A 17,082-nucleotide genomic window follows, 5' to 3' on the forward strand; every position below is an offset into this window, starting at 1 on the left:
TGAATCACTGCGCATAGTCAACAAAAAGAAATGTTCAAACAAGGCACATTTCGATATGGAAAGCAAAAGCGTTTCAGTCAAATAAGAAAGCAATGACCTTAAGTGGTTGCCCACACTTACAAGCCTTAAAGACTGAAAAAGGCACTGACTCATACAGGATTCTTCATGCATGCTTCATAAGCTGTAAAACTGCGGATGCACGACGTCGCAAGGTGACTACTGTGGCACAGCTGACAGCTAAACAGCTGAAAGATATCTTTCAAAAGAAAAGAAATCACAATGACACTAACACTTAGAAAGTTTAGAAATAATTTGCTTTTAACTTATCGAATTACTTTGATGTTAATTTAAAAGTATATCACAAGTTTTTACTAAAATCTCGGCGCACCTAGTTTGCCACACCTTCCCACTTCAGGGAACATATTTCAAAGTCACAAATGAACATAAGTGTTACATCTAATGAGCATGACTAGCCATATGCATCACCTCTATAATACAGTTGAATCAGTATCGCTATAAGTCATTTTTATCTCTAACAACCATTGGATTTTGTAGACCAAACCATTATTTTCATGATCAGTAGCACATAGTACAGTCATTCAAGATGTTTGCGCGCATGCAGTCTGACAAAAAGGCAAAGATAACAGACAGTACTTACAACAGTATGTCCCAGAGTATGATCTTGTACCTCACTGGCTCCAAGAAGAAGTAGAAACTGCTACAGTATCTTATCTTTATTTAAGAGAACCAAAGTAAAAATTGAAGCTATGAAAAATGCACTTTATATATGATCTAAAATTAAATGTTCTTTTTGTAACTTCAGATATATTTACAAATTAGCTAGTTTCAGACATGATTTTACATGATGTCTAAGTTTTCTATTGATCCATTGTTTTTTGGTGTTGTTTATAGCTTGCAGTAAGAGCTCTAGAGTTGAATAACCAAATATAGTTACAGCTGATCATTCTTTGTTATACTCTTACCATGTATGTATTACAGGTAATTTCCGCCTCTTAGATAGGCGCACCCTCTGGGGAGGTATTTTCTTAATGTGAACTGTGCTCACTATTAGTGATTTATTTACAAGTGCACTCTACATGTAATACAAGACATTAGTGTCTGACAGGTGCAGAATTATTGAAGAGACAGATGACTTAGTTGCCTCCATGTTTATATAAACATTTTAAATTTGAAAGGACAAATTAATAATGAAAAATAATATACGTAATCTAGGATGAAATTTTCTTAAATAGAAAATTTCTAAAACCCTGTCTATAGTGAGCCAAAGGGTAAAACTTAATTGTAATTTTAAACAGGAATTAAGTTGTAACTTTGTGGCGATCACCTTAACTTACTTCAATTTGACATGACAATTTTGAAAGTTATGAAAATTTGTTCTGTTCAGATAATTGTCAACAGCATTTTTCACCAAAGATTGAAGGACATTCTCGTGTATAGAACTTGTACAAGTTTGATTTTTAGCTCATCTGATTTTTTAAAAAAAAATGATGAGTTATTGTCATCACTTGAGCGGTTGTCGGCGTCGGCGTCGGCGTTGCCTGGTTAAGTTTTATGTTTAGGTCAGCTTTTCTCCTAAACTATCAAAGCTATTGCTTTGAAACTTGGAAGACTTGTTCACCATCATAAGCTGACCCTGTATAGCAAGAAACATAACTCCATCTTGCTTTTTGCAAGATTTATGGCCCCTTTTGTACTTAGAAAATATCAGATTTCTTGGTTAAGTTTTATGTTTAGGTCAACTTTTCTCCTAAACTATCAAAGCTATTGCTTTGAAACTTGGAATACTTGTTCACCATCATAAGCAGACCCTGTACATCAAGAAACATAACTCCATCTTGCTTTTTGCAAGAATTATTGCCCCTTTTGGACTTAGAAAATCAGTTTTCTTGGTTAAGTTTTATGTTTAGGTCAGCTTTTATCCTAAACTATCAAAGCTATTGCTTTAAAACTTGCAACACTTGTTCACCATCATAAGCTGACCCTGTACAGCAAGAAACATAACTCCATCCTGCTTTTTGCAAGATTTATGGCCCCTTTTGGACTTAGAAAATATCAGATTTCTTGGTTAAGTTTTATGTTTAGGTCAACTTTTTCTCTTAAACTATCGAAGCTATTGCTTTGAAACTTGCAACACTTGTTCACCATCATAAGCTGACCCTGTACAGCAAGCAACATAACTCCATCCTGCTTTTTGCAATAATTATTGCCCCTTTTGGACTTAGAAAATCATTTTCTTGATTGAGTATTATGTTTAAGGCAACTTTTCTCATAAACTATCAAAGCTATTGCTTTAAAACTTGCAACAGTTTTTCACAATCATAAGTGGACACTGTACATCAAGAAACATAACTCTATCCTGCTTTTTGCAAGAATGATGGCCCTTTTTAGACTTAGAAAATCATGGGTAGGACAATATTTCTATTATACAAAAAAAATCAGATGAGCGTCAGCACCCGCAAGGCGGTGCTCTTGTTATATATAAAATGTAATTTTTATGATTGAAATTCGTCAAGAAATAATCAAAGATTAACTTCTATATTTCAGGCACGCCACAGTGTCTGTCACACATGCAGAGTGTATGGTGCACGGCTGCACGCTTGCCTTTCCTGTGTGTATTTTGGTTGCTATGACAACAACCATGCACAGGATCATGCCTATGTCAACAAACACTGGTTAGGTATGAAAATATTTTAATGTATTTTCTGCATTAAAAATTGTCATGTGGCTTTAAATAATTATAAACTTTTAACTTGCTTTTTTTTTCTACATTTAAAATGAATATAAAAGATTTAGAAAAAAAAATTGCCTTGATCTTTCAAGTTATATAGGATATGTAACTATTTTTAGTATTTAATGCTGATGAGAGTCATTATCATGAGACTTTTAAATCTTTAAAGTAAAGTCAGATGTCAGACACATCTGTTTAGACTAAATATTAAACTTTAATTAATTTTAGTCTGCATCTTTCAGGTAGTGTTTTTCAAAATTGTCTGATGAGCAAAAAAATCCAAATATTATACACGTAATGAGTGGCTTGCCAGACATTATTGTAAACATAATTATGTTGCATACAGACTGGTGATATAGTTATACACTTACTGAATAGCTATGTGGGCTGGTGAATTTTATACGGTCATTAACTAAAGGATTTTTATGTAACTCCCAAGTATCCTTTAAACTCGGCCTTCCTTGCTGTACAGACAACTGAATGTTTGTTATTTTGTCTGCTCTAGCTGTTGATATGACCTATGGCATGATCAACTGTTTTGCATGTGGTGATTATGTGTATGATAGAGATTTTGAGAAGATTGCCCGGCATTTGAACAATCGGACTTCAACACAAGGTAATGCACTTATAAATGAAATGTTAATAGTATGATCTTAGAAAAAATATAGAAACTGGACCATATAGATCTGACTTGAAGAATTTGAAAGGTTGGTTTTTCAAGCTGAAATTTGAACATTTCTGACTAAATTTTGAAAATATTAAGGCAGACGTCATATTAAACCATTTTATGGATTAAGAAACAGGATCATCAAAAATTAGGTTGCAGTAGAGCTTTATTTTTTAAACTGTAACCATAGAAATAGTTTTAATAAAACTTACTAGATTGTAAGTTTTGATGACATTGTACAGTATTAAAAAAAATGTGACAAGAGATTGATGAGAAGGTTGAAGGGTATGCATTAATTCAGCCAGCTTTTGATTACTATCATTAATGTTTGTGATAGGTGTGTTGAACCAGTTTGTGACATGGCAGCCAAATCACAGAGAGTTGGACATGTTGAGGAAGAATACAAAAAGACGTAGAGTTGAAGAAAGCTCAACTATAGGTATAGTTTGTTTTTATTCCAAATTTAAAGGCACTGACCTCCAGATTTTAGCTGGAAATGATGTTTCATTAAAATAGAAATTACGTCATATTATGATCATTAGAATATGAGTTTTTGTTTCTAAACTATCTTAAAAATAACAAATCAAGAAAAAAAGATGCCCTCATCTGGAATCAAACCCAGGCCGCCACAGCAATAACTTTTCCGCTGTCTTTACCAATACCACCACGGAGGATTACGTGTATAGTGTGTTTAATGTACATATTTATAATTAATGCAGTTTACCTCCAGTAAAGCAATACATACACTTTTCGATTGTTATTATAAAAATTAGCAAAAACAACTAATTCTCATGTGTTTCCATAACATATAGTCTGTCAGTAATTAAGTTTCAAAGCTTTCTTAAGAAATCTAGTATTGATTTCCTGATACCTTAATTTTTTTTTAAAAATTTGTTGTACAATCTGGAGGCCTGTGATTTTAAAGTGCTGCTATATATTGACGGAATATTTATTTTTTATTGTATCAAATTCAGGAAAAGTGCAGCAAAAAAGTACAGGTAGATCTGAGAACTACTAATCTTTCTCTTATTCATTCCATGTAATTTAGGATTCATTTCTGTGTTTACTTTTCACATATATTAATAGTATCTGACTACTAAACAACATTGGAGCATTACAGTAATTCCTGTCACATTCGTGCTAAGAGATTACTACACTGAAAAACAGAAATGTTAATAACTTAGTCAGATACAAGAAAAAAACATTGAAATGACTAAAAGAAATTTAGACATCATCAAAACATCTTTTAAACACATATTTTGTCAATGTTGAGATGTTGAACTAGCTATGTAAGCTCAGGTATTAGGGAGTCAGAGGCGAAATGTGGTTAGACTACAACACCAGCGATCTGGGTTCAATTCCTGCGTGTGGCTGATATTCTGACTAGTATTCGGTGCTAGGTACTTAAATTGGTATATTTTCCAACAGTATCGGCCTACCACTGGATGCTAGGGAGATAACTATGACACCTGCTATGGGCTCGGCTGGAAATAAGTTGTTCCATCCATTCCTGATGGGGACTTTTGTCGACTACCCTATATAAACAAGAAACTTTTTCTGTACCATTAAAGTTTTATTTAGTGCTTTGTTTTTCTTTTTTAGGTCTACGAGGTTTGATCAACTTGGGTAATACATGTTTTATGAACTCGATAGTTCAGGCATTGATACACACACCAGTGCTACGAGAGTACTTCCTAGCTGATAAGCATGTGTGTCAAATGTCAAAGGAGGCAAATGAACAATGTCTCGTTTGTGAACTCTCCAGGATCTTTCAAGAGGTTTGTGTATTGAAGAAAGAATGTAAGCTCATATCAGATAGTTTGTGTATAATTTAACTATAACCCTAAACATGAAATTGAGATATATCAGTACCCTGGAATTAGAGAGTTTAATTGAATTTTAATATGCCAGAAGGGACTATGGGATTGTGCTGGTTGTTTGTCTTTCCATTAGTTAGCAATTTTGTTTCTGCTCAATAATGCTTTAACCTGCGATACTGGATAGGTACTTTTTGAATTTGAGGTCAGTTGATCAAGGTCACAGTAACTGTTAATATAAGAAACATTTCCACTCAATATCTTGAAAAAGCCTTGATTGTTGATGATCCTCTTAAGTTAGAGGCTCTTTTTTTTATAGGCACATTGTTCGTGGGCAGTTAATGACCCTCATTGTTTCTGAGATCAAGGTCTTGGTGACTAAAGATAAAAAAAAAAGACATTTCTGTTCAATATCCCATTGGCAGTAAATGACACATGTGTGTTGTTTTTGTGGTCACATAACAGGGGCATTTAAGACAATATTTAATAAAGACTTTCTAAAATGTTTGTATTCTTTTGTGCTCCAAGGTAAGAGTATAATAATATATCAAAATTCACTGTATCACGATACATCAGTCTGGGGATATGCGTATCGTAGGCCTGTTTCACGATACAGAAATATTACAGTAAAAATAGAAACATTGAATGAAAGCGTTCATATAATCAACACTAAGGATAGTAACTAAACAGATTAATCATTTATAAAAAAATTCTTTAAATTAAAAGCAAAATTTCAAGTACCTTCCAAGTGTAGGAACATTCATTTCTTGTTCATTTTGTCACATGAATGTTGAGTTACGGTACTCAATTTGTATCGCCCTATGTACCGTAATTATTATTGCTTCTGTATCCCGATATGTATTGTATCATGAGACCAGCATATCATTACACCCCTGCTCCAAGAACTGCACTTGTCATGTCCTTGATGATTAAAACAGATAGAACTCTTTGGTAAATTACTTCACCTTTGACCAATTAGAAAGCTATTATAAATATTTTGGGACCTGAACTTGATGTTTTATAAACTTTAAACAACTTTTGTATGAAAATCTTCTGAAACTGTATACAACCATTAAAAAAGAAATGGAAAATGATATGTAGATCTCATCGGTTTTCAGTTTTACTCTGGTATAAGCTCTACCTACATTCCTTTCCGCCTGTTACACCTGGTGTGGACTAGTGCTCGTCACCTTGCAGGTTATGAACAACAAGACGCACATGAATTCCTCATTGCTGCTCTAGATCTACTTCACAGGCATTGTATAGGTAATCAGGAACTTATTGCAGTAGTAAGATATTATGAATTCATGAATTGAATGGTATATTTTAAGACATGCATTGGATTTATTTTGTTCAATTAATGGTTTCCTGTCTATGCTGAATATCATGCACTAACCAACCCCTTGGGATATTGCAGGTATTGTTATATGAAAAAAATGCGCATTAACCCTACATTGCATCTATTATACATTCATGTTTTTTTATACAAAAACTGTCAAGTTTGTCATTAAATTATTGAATTGCAGTAATTTATTGTTCGTATTTCAGCTGGATCTAATGGTAGAAGTAGCAATAGCCCACATAATTGCCAGTGTATAATAGACCAAATCTTCACAGGAGGTTTACAGTCAGATGTCACTTGTCAACATTGCAAGTATGTACTACCTTTTGCTTATCTGTCTCTCAAACTTTGATAAAGCTGTAGGCTGACCAAGTTAGCTGAGAAGATAGAACCAAAATCTACAAATCGTGTGATGATGAGTTACATACCTGGCCAAGCAACTGCTTTCCTGACATTTGAGCAGAGACAGTACATCTGAAATCTCTTTAACTGGTATTCCAAAATGAGGGAAAGCAATAATTTCACTGAAAAAAGATCTTCAATAATCCATAAGAAAGCAATCTTTTGAATGAATTAGATTGATTGAAGACTGATACCAGTGTTTTCTTGTTTTCAGTAATGTATCTACAACTATAGATCCTATTTGGGACATTTCACTAGATCTAGGACCAGGTTTATATAATGGCTCACATCCTGCTCCTATTACAGGTGAGATATTTCATTATTCTAGTCAAGGTGTAGATAAACAGGGACTGTTTCAGATATTGTGCTTGTAATACTGTAAATGGGAGGGATAATATTCAAGGTGATTTTATTTTTGCTGATATCCACAAGTACTGCCTCTCCATGAATTCATAATATTTATGGGTCTTAAATTGCATCATGTCCATAAACACAGTCACTCACAAATTTTGTGACTTCATCACACTGAAAATAATACTAGGGAATTACTAAATAAAGCTTACATGAAATTTACCCAATCTTTAGTATTGAAAATGAAATCTAAAGACACTAGACAAAGGAGTTTATATGGTAATGCAGTTTCAGTCGTGCTCTCACTCACTGTCACACTGAGGTATACACGAGCAATTCATTTTGTCCCTTGTTACTCTATATTTTCCATATTTGGATCACTTGACGTCCTAGATGGTAAAATGTTTGCTCATTCCTTTGCAAACTAAAGTAATAAATGAGCCACGCCATGAGAAAACCAACATAGTGGGTTTGCGACCAGCATGGATCCAGAACGGCCTGCGCATCCGTGCAGTCTGGTCAGGATATGCGCAGGCTGGTCTGGATCCATGCTGGTCGCAAACCCACTATGTTGGTTTTCTCATGGCGCGGCTCATATGTTTTACTGCATGTTTACAAGACACTATGCTTGAATATTTATATCACTTAGTTTAACAATCTGCATATAGATATATATAGCTATTACAAATTTTAATTTTTGTGTGTTTCAAAAGTATGAAAATGTGTTTAAATTTCATTTTTTGTCACAAACATAACTGCACATGATATCTAAACTTTTTTGTGTTCCTCTTGTTGGAAAATTTTGATACATGTAAAAACATTGTATTAAAATATTACAGGGTATTCAAACAGTCCAGGAAACTACGATCCTACCTCATTACTAGACTGCTTAAAGAGGTACAGTTTTATAGTACTTGTTTAAAGTAGAGTGAACTCATTTAATTTCCTTATGTAGTTTTTGGGTTCTGTGGCCAAGAAGTTGAGATCACTGACACTGATTCACTTGCGTTTTATCAGTATGTGTTCTGAAGCATACTTTGGGTGTAGAATTCTTAATGAGATTAAACTATCCAGCTAACTTATGGGGTATTGGTGGTTCAACCTCAGAGCCTGCCCATGCCTAAAGCAATAGCATGAGGGGCACTTGGGGCGTTCCTCCACTATAAAAAGTTTGGAAAGTCTCCATATGACATACTATCTATGTGTGACTCTCAAGACAAAAAACAAAAGAACAAAAATCTACTTCCATTTGAACAAAAGGGCTGTAAACTTGAGGCTTTGGTATTTAAAATTTGAAATAAATGGGAAATTTTCTTATTTTATTTAAAGTTTTAGCTTGGTGCAACCACCAGTTTGATGAAATTAATCCCCATGAAAAATGATGTCACATATGTCCTAGCAAGTTCAGTCTATACACTGTTTAAACTTCTGGACTCAGAGCAGAAAATAGAGGAAATGTATTTACCTGAGGTTTCCGACAGACATTACATGATTATCAGTGCAGTAACATGAAGAAGACCAGTTCTGTCTCCCAGTGCGACTACACAAAAGTTTCAACAATGAAGGATATAATATTTAATTTGATGCCATTTTTAGCTCGACTATTCAAAGAATAGTCTAGCTATTCTACTCACCCTGGCGTCGGCGTCGGCGTCACACTTTGGTTAAGTTTTTGCATGCAAGTACATACAGCTATCATTTAAAGGCATATGCTTGAAACTTATTATTCTTTTCAGTCAATTACTACCTCACTGGTCAAGTTCCTAACTTAACATGTATTTGAGCAATTATGCCCTTGGACTTAGAAATTCTGGTAAAGTTTTACATGCAAGTTCATCTCCAAACTAATGCAGATTGAATTGAAACTTCACATGTGTCGTTGGGTATAAATAGTTGATAGCCCAAGTCCCATAACTCTGACTTCATTTTGGCCAATATGCCCCTTTTGGACTTAGAAAATTCTGGTTAAAGTTTTGCGTGCAGTACATACAGCTATTACTAAAAGGCATATGATTTGAACTTATTTTCTTTTTAGATCATACTATCTCACTGGTCAAGTCCATAACTCGACATGATTTGGCAATTATGCCCCTTTGGACTTAGAAAATTGGTTAAGTTTTGCGTGCAGTACATACAGCTTTACTAAAGGCGATAGATTTGAACTTTTTTTTCTTTTCTAATCATTACCTACCTCACTGGTCAAGTCACATAACTCTGACATGTATTTGCCAATTATGCCCCTTTTGAACTTAGAAAATCTGTTAAGTTTTACATGCATACTATCCCAAAACTACTAAGATATTAAATTGAAACTTACATGTGTCCTCCGGGTTATAAACTAGTGATGCACAAGTCCCATAACTAGATATTCTTAGGCATATTATGCACCCTTTGTGGCGTCAAACTCTTGGTTAAGTTTTGCATGCAAGTACATACAGCTATACAAAAGGCATATAGCTTTGAAACTTATTTATTCTTTTTCTAGGTCAATTACCTACCTCACTGGGTCAAGTTCCATAACTCTAACATGTATTTTGAGCAAATTATGCCCCCTTTTGGACTTAGAAAATTCTGGTTAAAGTTTTACATGCAAGTTACTATCTCCAAAACTAATGCAGATATTGAATTGAAACTTAACATGTTTCTTTGGGGTTATAAAACTAGTTGATAGCACCAAGTCCCATAACTATGATATGTATTTTGGTCAAATTATGTCCCCTTTTGAACTTAAAAATCTTTTGATATTTAACATTTTGGGTAATAATTTCCTGCTTCTGTGACAATATTTCGAATAGTCGAGCTTGGCTGTCTTACGGACAGCTCTTGTTTTAAATACAGTAACTGTATATTATCAGTGCAAAATATCCTGTATCACTAACACTGTGAAGGATGTAATTCTTGTCTTTGAAATTTTTTAAGTAGTAGAGCTTTTGTTTTCACCCTTCTTTTGGTTTCTGAGTCACATAAAGTTTGTATATATGCAGGTTTGACAGAACTTTCAAAGCCAAATGCTCCCAAACTCTACACATATCTTTGACATCATGAGGTGACCTCACAGGTCAAGTAAAAAAATGTTAATAATAAATTACCAAGGTCCAGTGTCTGTCGAGTGTTGATATGGAAAGTCAATGATCTATTTCAAGGCCATTGTGAAAACACATGTTCATTGACAATGTATCAAAATTCTTTCTTAATGCATGACTGTTTTTTCAATCTGTTTAGGAAAAGATTTGACATACTGAGACTTTGTGTCAAAGTGAACTTGAAGTCTGGATGATCATATTCCTATGTATTTACATCATTCTCAGAAAACAGACTTTCTTCTGTAAATTATGATGTAATCTGCTGAAAAAAAAACAACATTGCATTGATTTTAAAGATTTGCAAAGCCTGAACACATTGAATTTACATTGATTTTATAGGTTTAAAAAGTCTGAACACATTGTATTTGCATTGATTTTATAGATTTACAAAGCCTGAACACATCAAGTTTACATTGATTTTATAGGTTTAAAAAGTCTGAACACATTGTATTTGCATTGATTTTATAGATTTACAAAGCCTGAACACATTGAGTTTACATTGATTTTGTAGATTTACAAAGCCTGAACACCTTGGTAGTTCAGCGAAGATCAAATGTAGCAGTTGTGGTTGCTATCAGGAATCTACTAAACAGCTCACCATGAAGAAACTACCTATAGTGGCATGCTTTCATCTAAAGGTATTATGTTGTTATTCTTCAGTACTTAAATTATGATACAGTATTATTCACTTTACAGAATAATAAATTTTGAGGGCTGAGAGCGAAACTATTGTATCTTGTTCTTTATTCATATACAGTTACAATAGTTTCGCGCTCAGCCCACAAGATGTCCTTTGCTTAATAGCAATAAAACACTCTTCACACTATCAAGCATTGTCCTTTAATCAGCTTGATTTTATTGTTGTGATAATTTTCATTATCAGGAAGTAGGAGTACAAAGTTTGTCCAAATTACTTTTATACTGTTACTTTGGTTTAGACCAGACTTTTTATGAAATATCATATCCAAGGCTTTTTGTCTAGTTGTGAGTATTATTGAATGATTCAGGTTGAATAAATCTTTGTAGAAGTAATGTAATATTTTATCTACATACACATTTGCCTGGAATAAATCTTGACGGATAATGAGTACAAAGCCCAGTTGTTTACACTGGTATTGTAGCAGTTCAGTCATACAAAAGTGTAATTAGCCTAAATAATAGTTTAATTGCAAGGTGAAGTTGATAATATATTTGCTATAATCTGTTGCAGTAAGATAATGTGGAGAGAGATTTATTTTACTGTTACCTGTCTTTAGTTGCACACTAACGTCCTACATTTATTGCAGCGGTTTGAGCATTCTACGGGTTACCATAAGAAGATTTCTACATACGTATCTTTCCCTGAAGAGCTTGACATGACACCATTCATGTCTTCTTCAAAGACCAACATTAATGGTAGTGTTCATAACTCTACCAAAGGGCTTTCATGTAAAAATAAGTAAGTGCTAGGCAATTAACCTGTCTTGTTTCTTTCTTGCTGACTTTATTGTTAAAGCCTTAAGGCATATCTGGTAGTTTCATTCTTATAGATAGATTTTCTTATGATTTTGCTGAATACCAAATTTTTATTAAGTGTTAAATATCAGGAGTTAAAATGATAAGTTTTGGTGCAACATTTTGAGGTACAAACCTTCAAGGGTTACCATACACTTTCAAAAATAGAAGAAGAAAAAACCTGTTTTCCATCGAAGTATGAAAAATACAATGAATATAGTAAGAGGCTGTATTACCTTTGTGTTGAGTACTAATATAATAGTTGATCAATTATGACACAGCAATACATCATCAGGTAAAGGAGTCATGTTTTGACATCTTGTAATTTTTTGTGTTTTATGTGCAAAATTGACAGAAAACAGATTTTTTTAGACAATAATTAAATTCTGATAGAAAGATACTTTTCCTTTTGTGTGAGTAACTAGCTGAAAACAAGATCTCTGAGAAGACAGAAGATAAAAATCACACCAACCAAAATCTTGTTTTCTCGTTTTAACAAAAATATTAACAGATGAATTTTCCATTGAAGGATAGCCAAACCAGCATTTTCTATATATTGCACAAGTCACTGCCACAGACTCAATCAATATAAGAAATAAAAATGGTTTTACTTGTTATTTGCCCTGCAACTCCTAAGAAGAAGCCAAATAGCACATCAGAGCGAGCTATGTTTTGGACAGGATATTTAACAAGTTGTCAACTCTTTTTTTAACTTTGTTGTGTTTGGTTTTCCATGAGCTACTTTTTTAGCTCACCTGTCACAAAGTGACAAGGTGAGCTTTTTTGATCGTGCAGTGTCCATCCGTCTGTGCGTCTGTCCGTGTGTAAACTTTTGCTTGTGACCACTCTAGAGGTCACATTTTTCATGGGATCTTTTTGAAAGTTGGTCAGAATGTTCACCTTGATGATATCTAGGTCAAATTCGAAACTGGGTCATGTGCAATCCAAAACTAGGTCAGTAGGTCTAAAAATAGAAAATCCTTGTGACCTCCCTAGAGGCCATATTTATCAATGGATCTTCATGAAAATTGGTCAGAATGTTCACCTTGATGATATTTAGGTCAAGTTTGAAACTGGGTCACGTGCGGTCCAAAACTAGGTCAGTAGGTCTAAAAATCGAAAATCCTTGTGACCTCCCTAGAGGCCATATTTTTCAATGGATCTTGATATCTAGGTCAAGTTTGAAACTGGGTCAGCTGCGGTCAAAAACTAGGTCAATAGGTCTACGTCGTCAGTGTGTCCATGCATAAACTTTTGCTTGTGACTGCTAAGTTTAAGAATTTGGATGACATGTACAGTTTTGCACACCAGTCTTTAAAGTGTCTTTCAGTGGCCATAAGTGTGACCTATGATCTACTTTCTAATATTTTAGCATCAGTTTGCCATTTGAAACATGTGGTACAATATACTCAGGTGAGCGATTCAGGGTCATCATGACCCTCTTGTCTTTAAGAAGCCGGCAACCCTTCTAAGTCGTAATGAGTTACTGCTAGCTTAGTACAATAATGGAAAAGATATGCAATTGAAACTATCAGATGTGCTTTATATGAGTGATTTGTTACAAATGTTTTGTTGTTGAATTTTTATACTGAAAATACATCATCTAGTCCAAAAGTTAACCTAGTTTGGCAAAGAAATGTTTAATCCATAACAGTTTCTCTATTACCATTTCTGGATAATTATTTCAGTTCATTTCATACGCTATATCACATTTTAAAATCGTGATTTGTACCAGATTGTTGGCTAAATTAACCTAGATTGGAAAAAGCAGCACATAGTTGTTTAAAAAAGGTCAGTTTGTCTTCTTATTATCATTATGTTGCAAAGATGCAAAGATTTCCTGGATTTACATAATTTTACCCTTTCAGCTCTCATAGGAAAGATTTACTATATGGATGAAAATGTTGAATGATTTCAGGTACTCACTCTTTGCTGTTGTCAATCACAGTGGTACAATAGAATGTGGACATTACACATGTTTTATACGACAGCACAAGAATCAGTGGTTCAAATGTGATGATCATCTTATAACACGTGCTCTGCCTCAGGAGGTGCTCAACAGTGAAGGGTGAGTTATTGTACTAACATGTTTTACATTGATTTGTAGCATGAAAGATTGCCACTTGTGAGTGACTGGTTTAAGCTCACCTGAGAAAGGCATTGTTGATCTGTTAGATAAAGTATACTCCCATCTGGCTTCAACCTTCAAAGCGTTGTTGGTTATCTGTATCACTTACTGTCAGTTGTGCATCCACACTTCTCTTCTAACGACATTTCCTCTGAAGCCAGTTGGTAGAAGTTGATGAAACTTCCATATCAACCAAAAGGAAAAACTTTAAAAAAAACTTCTTCTCCGAAAATTCAAGGCCCAGAGCTGAGATATTTGGCATGTAATATTGTGTTGTAGTCCTTTACCAAATTTGTTCAAATTGTACCCTGGGGTTCACTGTCTTGTTTTACATAGACTTATACAAAAGAAAACTTTGAAAACCGTCTTTTCTAAAACTGTAACACACTTTAAGTGTGAATGCATGTGAGTGACTTAGTTTAGATATTTTGCGTGTATCATTTTGTAGTGGTGCTCTACCAAATTTGTTCAGATCATGCCCCTGGGGTTAATATTGGCCCACCCCAGGTGTTCACATCGTGACAAGGTGAGCTTTTGTGATCGCGCAGCGTCCGTCGTCCGTGCGTGCGTGTGTAAACTTTTGCTTGTGACCACACTAGAGGTCACATTTTTCATGGGATCTTTATTAAAGTTGGTCAGAATGTTCATCTGGATGATATCTAGGTCAAGTTCAAAACTGGGTCACGTGGTCAAAAACTAGGTCAGTAGGTCAAATAATAGAAAATCCTTGTGACCTCTATAGAGGCCATATTTTTCAATGGATCTTCATGAAAATTGGTCAGAATGTTCATCTTGATGATATCTAGGACAAGTTTGAAACTGGGTCAACTGCGGTCAAAAACTAGGTCAGTAGGTCAAATAATAGAAAATTCTTGTGACCTCTCTAGAGGTCATATTTTTCATGGGATCTGCATGAAAATTGGTCTGAATGTTCATCTTGATGATATCTAGGTCAAGTTCGAAACTGGGTCACGTCCGGTCTGAAACTAGGTCAGTAGGTCAAATAATAGAAAAACCTTGTGACCTCTGTAGAGGCCGTATTTTTCATGGGATCTGTATGAAAATTGGTCAGAATGTTAATCTTGATGATACCTAGTTCAATTTTGAAACTGGGTCAACTGCATTAAAAACTAGGTCAGTAGGTCAAATAATAGAAAATCCTTGTGACCTCTCTAGAGGTCATATTTTTCATGGGATCTGCATGAAAATTGGTCAGAATGTTCATCTTGATGATATCTAGGTCAAGTTCGAAACTGGGTCATGTGCGATCCAAAACTAGGTCATTAGGTCAAATAATAGTAAAACCATATTTTTCATGGGATCTGCATGAAAATTGGTCAGAATGTTCATCTTGATGATATCTAGGGCAAGTTCGAAACTGGGTTACGTGCGATCAAAAACTAGGTCAGTAGGTCAGATAATAGAAAAACCTTGTGACCTCTGTAGAGGCCATATTTTTCATGGGATCTGCATGAAAATTGGTCAGAATGTTTATCTTGATAATATCTAGGTCAAGATTGAAACTTGGTCACATGCGGTCCAAAACTAGGTCAGAAGGTCAAATAATAGAAAAAACTTGTGACCACTCTAGAGGCCATATTTTTCATGGGATCTGTATGAAAGTTGGTCTGAATGTTCATCTTGATGATATCTAGGTCAAGTTTGAAACCGGGTCAACTGCGGTCAAAAACTAGGTCACTAGGTCTAAACATAGAAAAACCTTGTGACCTTTCTAGAGGCCATATTTTTCAATGGATCTTCATGAAAATTGGTGAGAATGTTCACCTTGATGATATCTAGGTCAAGTACAAAACTGGGTCACATGCCTTCAGAAACTAGGTCATTATGTCAAATAATAGAAAAACCTTGTGACCTCTCTAAAGGCCATATTTTTCAATGGATCTTCATGAAAATTGGTCAGAATTTTTATCTTGATGATATCTAGGTCAAGTTCAGAACTAGGTCACATGAGCTCTAAAACTAGGTCAGTATGTCAAATAGTAGAAAAAACGACGTCATACTCAGTTCATGTGGGGACAGGTGAGCGATTCAGGACCATCATGGTCCTCTTGTTAGTTAGAATTATGACCCTTTTTTACTTAGAAAATTTGAGTTTCTTAGTTAAAATTTTTGTTTAGGTCCACTTTTTCCCAAAAAGTATTAAGAGCTTCAGCTTTGAAAGTGTGCACACATGTTTATCATCAATAGATGAGTAAGTAGCCCAAGAACCATAACTCTCACCTCCATTTTGTCAGAATTATGGCCCTTTTTGTACTTAGAAAATCAGAACTATAACTCTTTTCCTACATATTGTCCAGCACTTGCAGATGAGCAATGGCATACACAGGCGGTGCTCTTGTTTTTCCAAATTATGCCTCTAGGATTAAAATTTACCCCAGCCAGGGATCACTTGTTGTTCATAGACTTATATAAGAAAGAACATAAAAAGTCTTCTTGCCTGATGGTGCTAGATCGAGAGCTTAAATATTTCGAAGTAGTATCTTTAGTTTAACAAGTCAGTATAGTCTAACAAAAATAATAAAGAAAAAGTTTTTCATTAATATTTCATTTACAGAAAAGTAGTAAAACTTTCTGCAATATATATATTTTTTATCTTAATTTTAATGTCCAGATACTGATACTCTTCAGAATTTCCTTTGAAAATTGTTTTTTATTCAGTTAACTTGCTAAACTTGAGTAATTCAGAGAAAATTCATCATATTTTGTTATTATTTATCATAAAGAATTATAGTCAGCCCTTTTTTTTGAAGAAAATATGGAAAAATTTTATACAACATCAGATGTAATAGAAATGTATAAGGACATTCATCCTTGTGTTTACTTTCAGTAGGATCAGGCTGCTTTGATATACATGTAAACTGAAGAGCTGTCTCTTTGTTTAAATTTTAACATAATTTAAAGCATGCAGGGCACTGCGTTTCTGGAAAAATAACACTTAGGGTAATGCTGAGATAGAATCTAGAAAAATCTAAATGATGGAACTCTCCATTCACTAAGTGTGTATTGTCTTAGAAATATTTATTAAATA

General features: G+C 34.3%; 1 protein-coding gene across 1 annotated transcript in view; it reads left to right on the forward strand.

The window, feature by feature from the left end:
- Positions 1-4: 4 nt before the first annotated feature.
- The window catches only part of LOC123564251 (ubiquitin carboxyl-terminal hydrolase 22-like), a 28,420-nt gene continuing 11,342 nt past the window's right edge, over positions 5-17,082 (forward strand). The window contains exons 1-12 of the mRNA XM_045357665.2: positions 5-212; positions 2,566-2,698; positions 3,255-3,365; positions 3,754-3,855; positions 5,019-5,194; positions 6,352-6,499; positions 6,782-6,887; positions 7,192-7,283; positions 8,168-8,225; positions 10,923-11,049; positions 11,698-11,849; positions 13,824-13,973. Of these exons, the coding sequence (XP_045213600.1) occupies positions 93-212; positions 2,566-2,698; positions 3,255-3,365; positions 3,754-3,855; positions 5,019-5,194; positions 6,352-6,499; positions 6,782-6,887; positions 7,192-7,283; positions 8,168-8,225; positions 10,923-11,049; positions 11,698-11,849; positions 13,824-13,973 (1,475 nt within the window). The 5' untranslated portion in view covers positions 5-92. The remainder of the gene's footprint in view (positions 213-2,565; positions 2,699-3,254; positions 3,366-3,753; positions 3,856-5,018; positions 5,195-6,351; positions 6,500-6,781; positions 6,888-7,191; positions 7,284-8,167; positions 8,226-10,922; positions 11,050-11,697; positions 11,850-13,823; positions 13,974-17,082) is intronic.

The sequence above is a fragment of the Mercenaria mercenaria genome, chromosome 2 (genome assembly GCF_021730395.1).
Source record: "Mercenaria mercenaria strain notata chromosome 2, MADL_Memer_1, whole genome shotgun sequence".
NCBI lineage: Eukaryota > Metazoa > Mollusca > Bivalvia > Venerida > Veneridae > Mercenaria > Mercenaria mercenaria.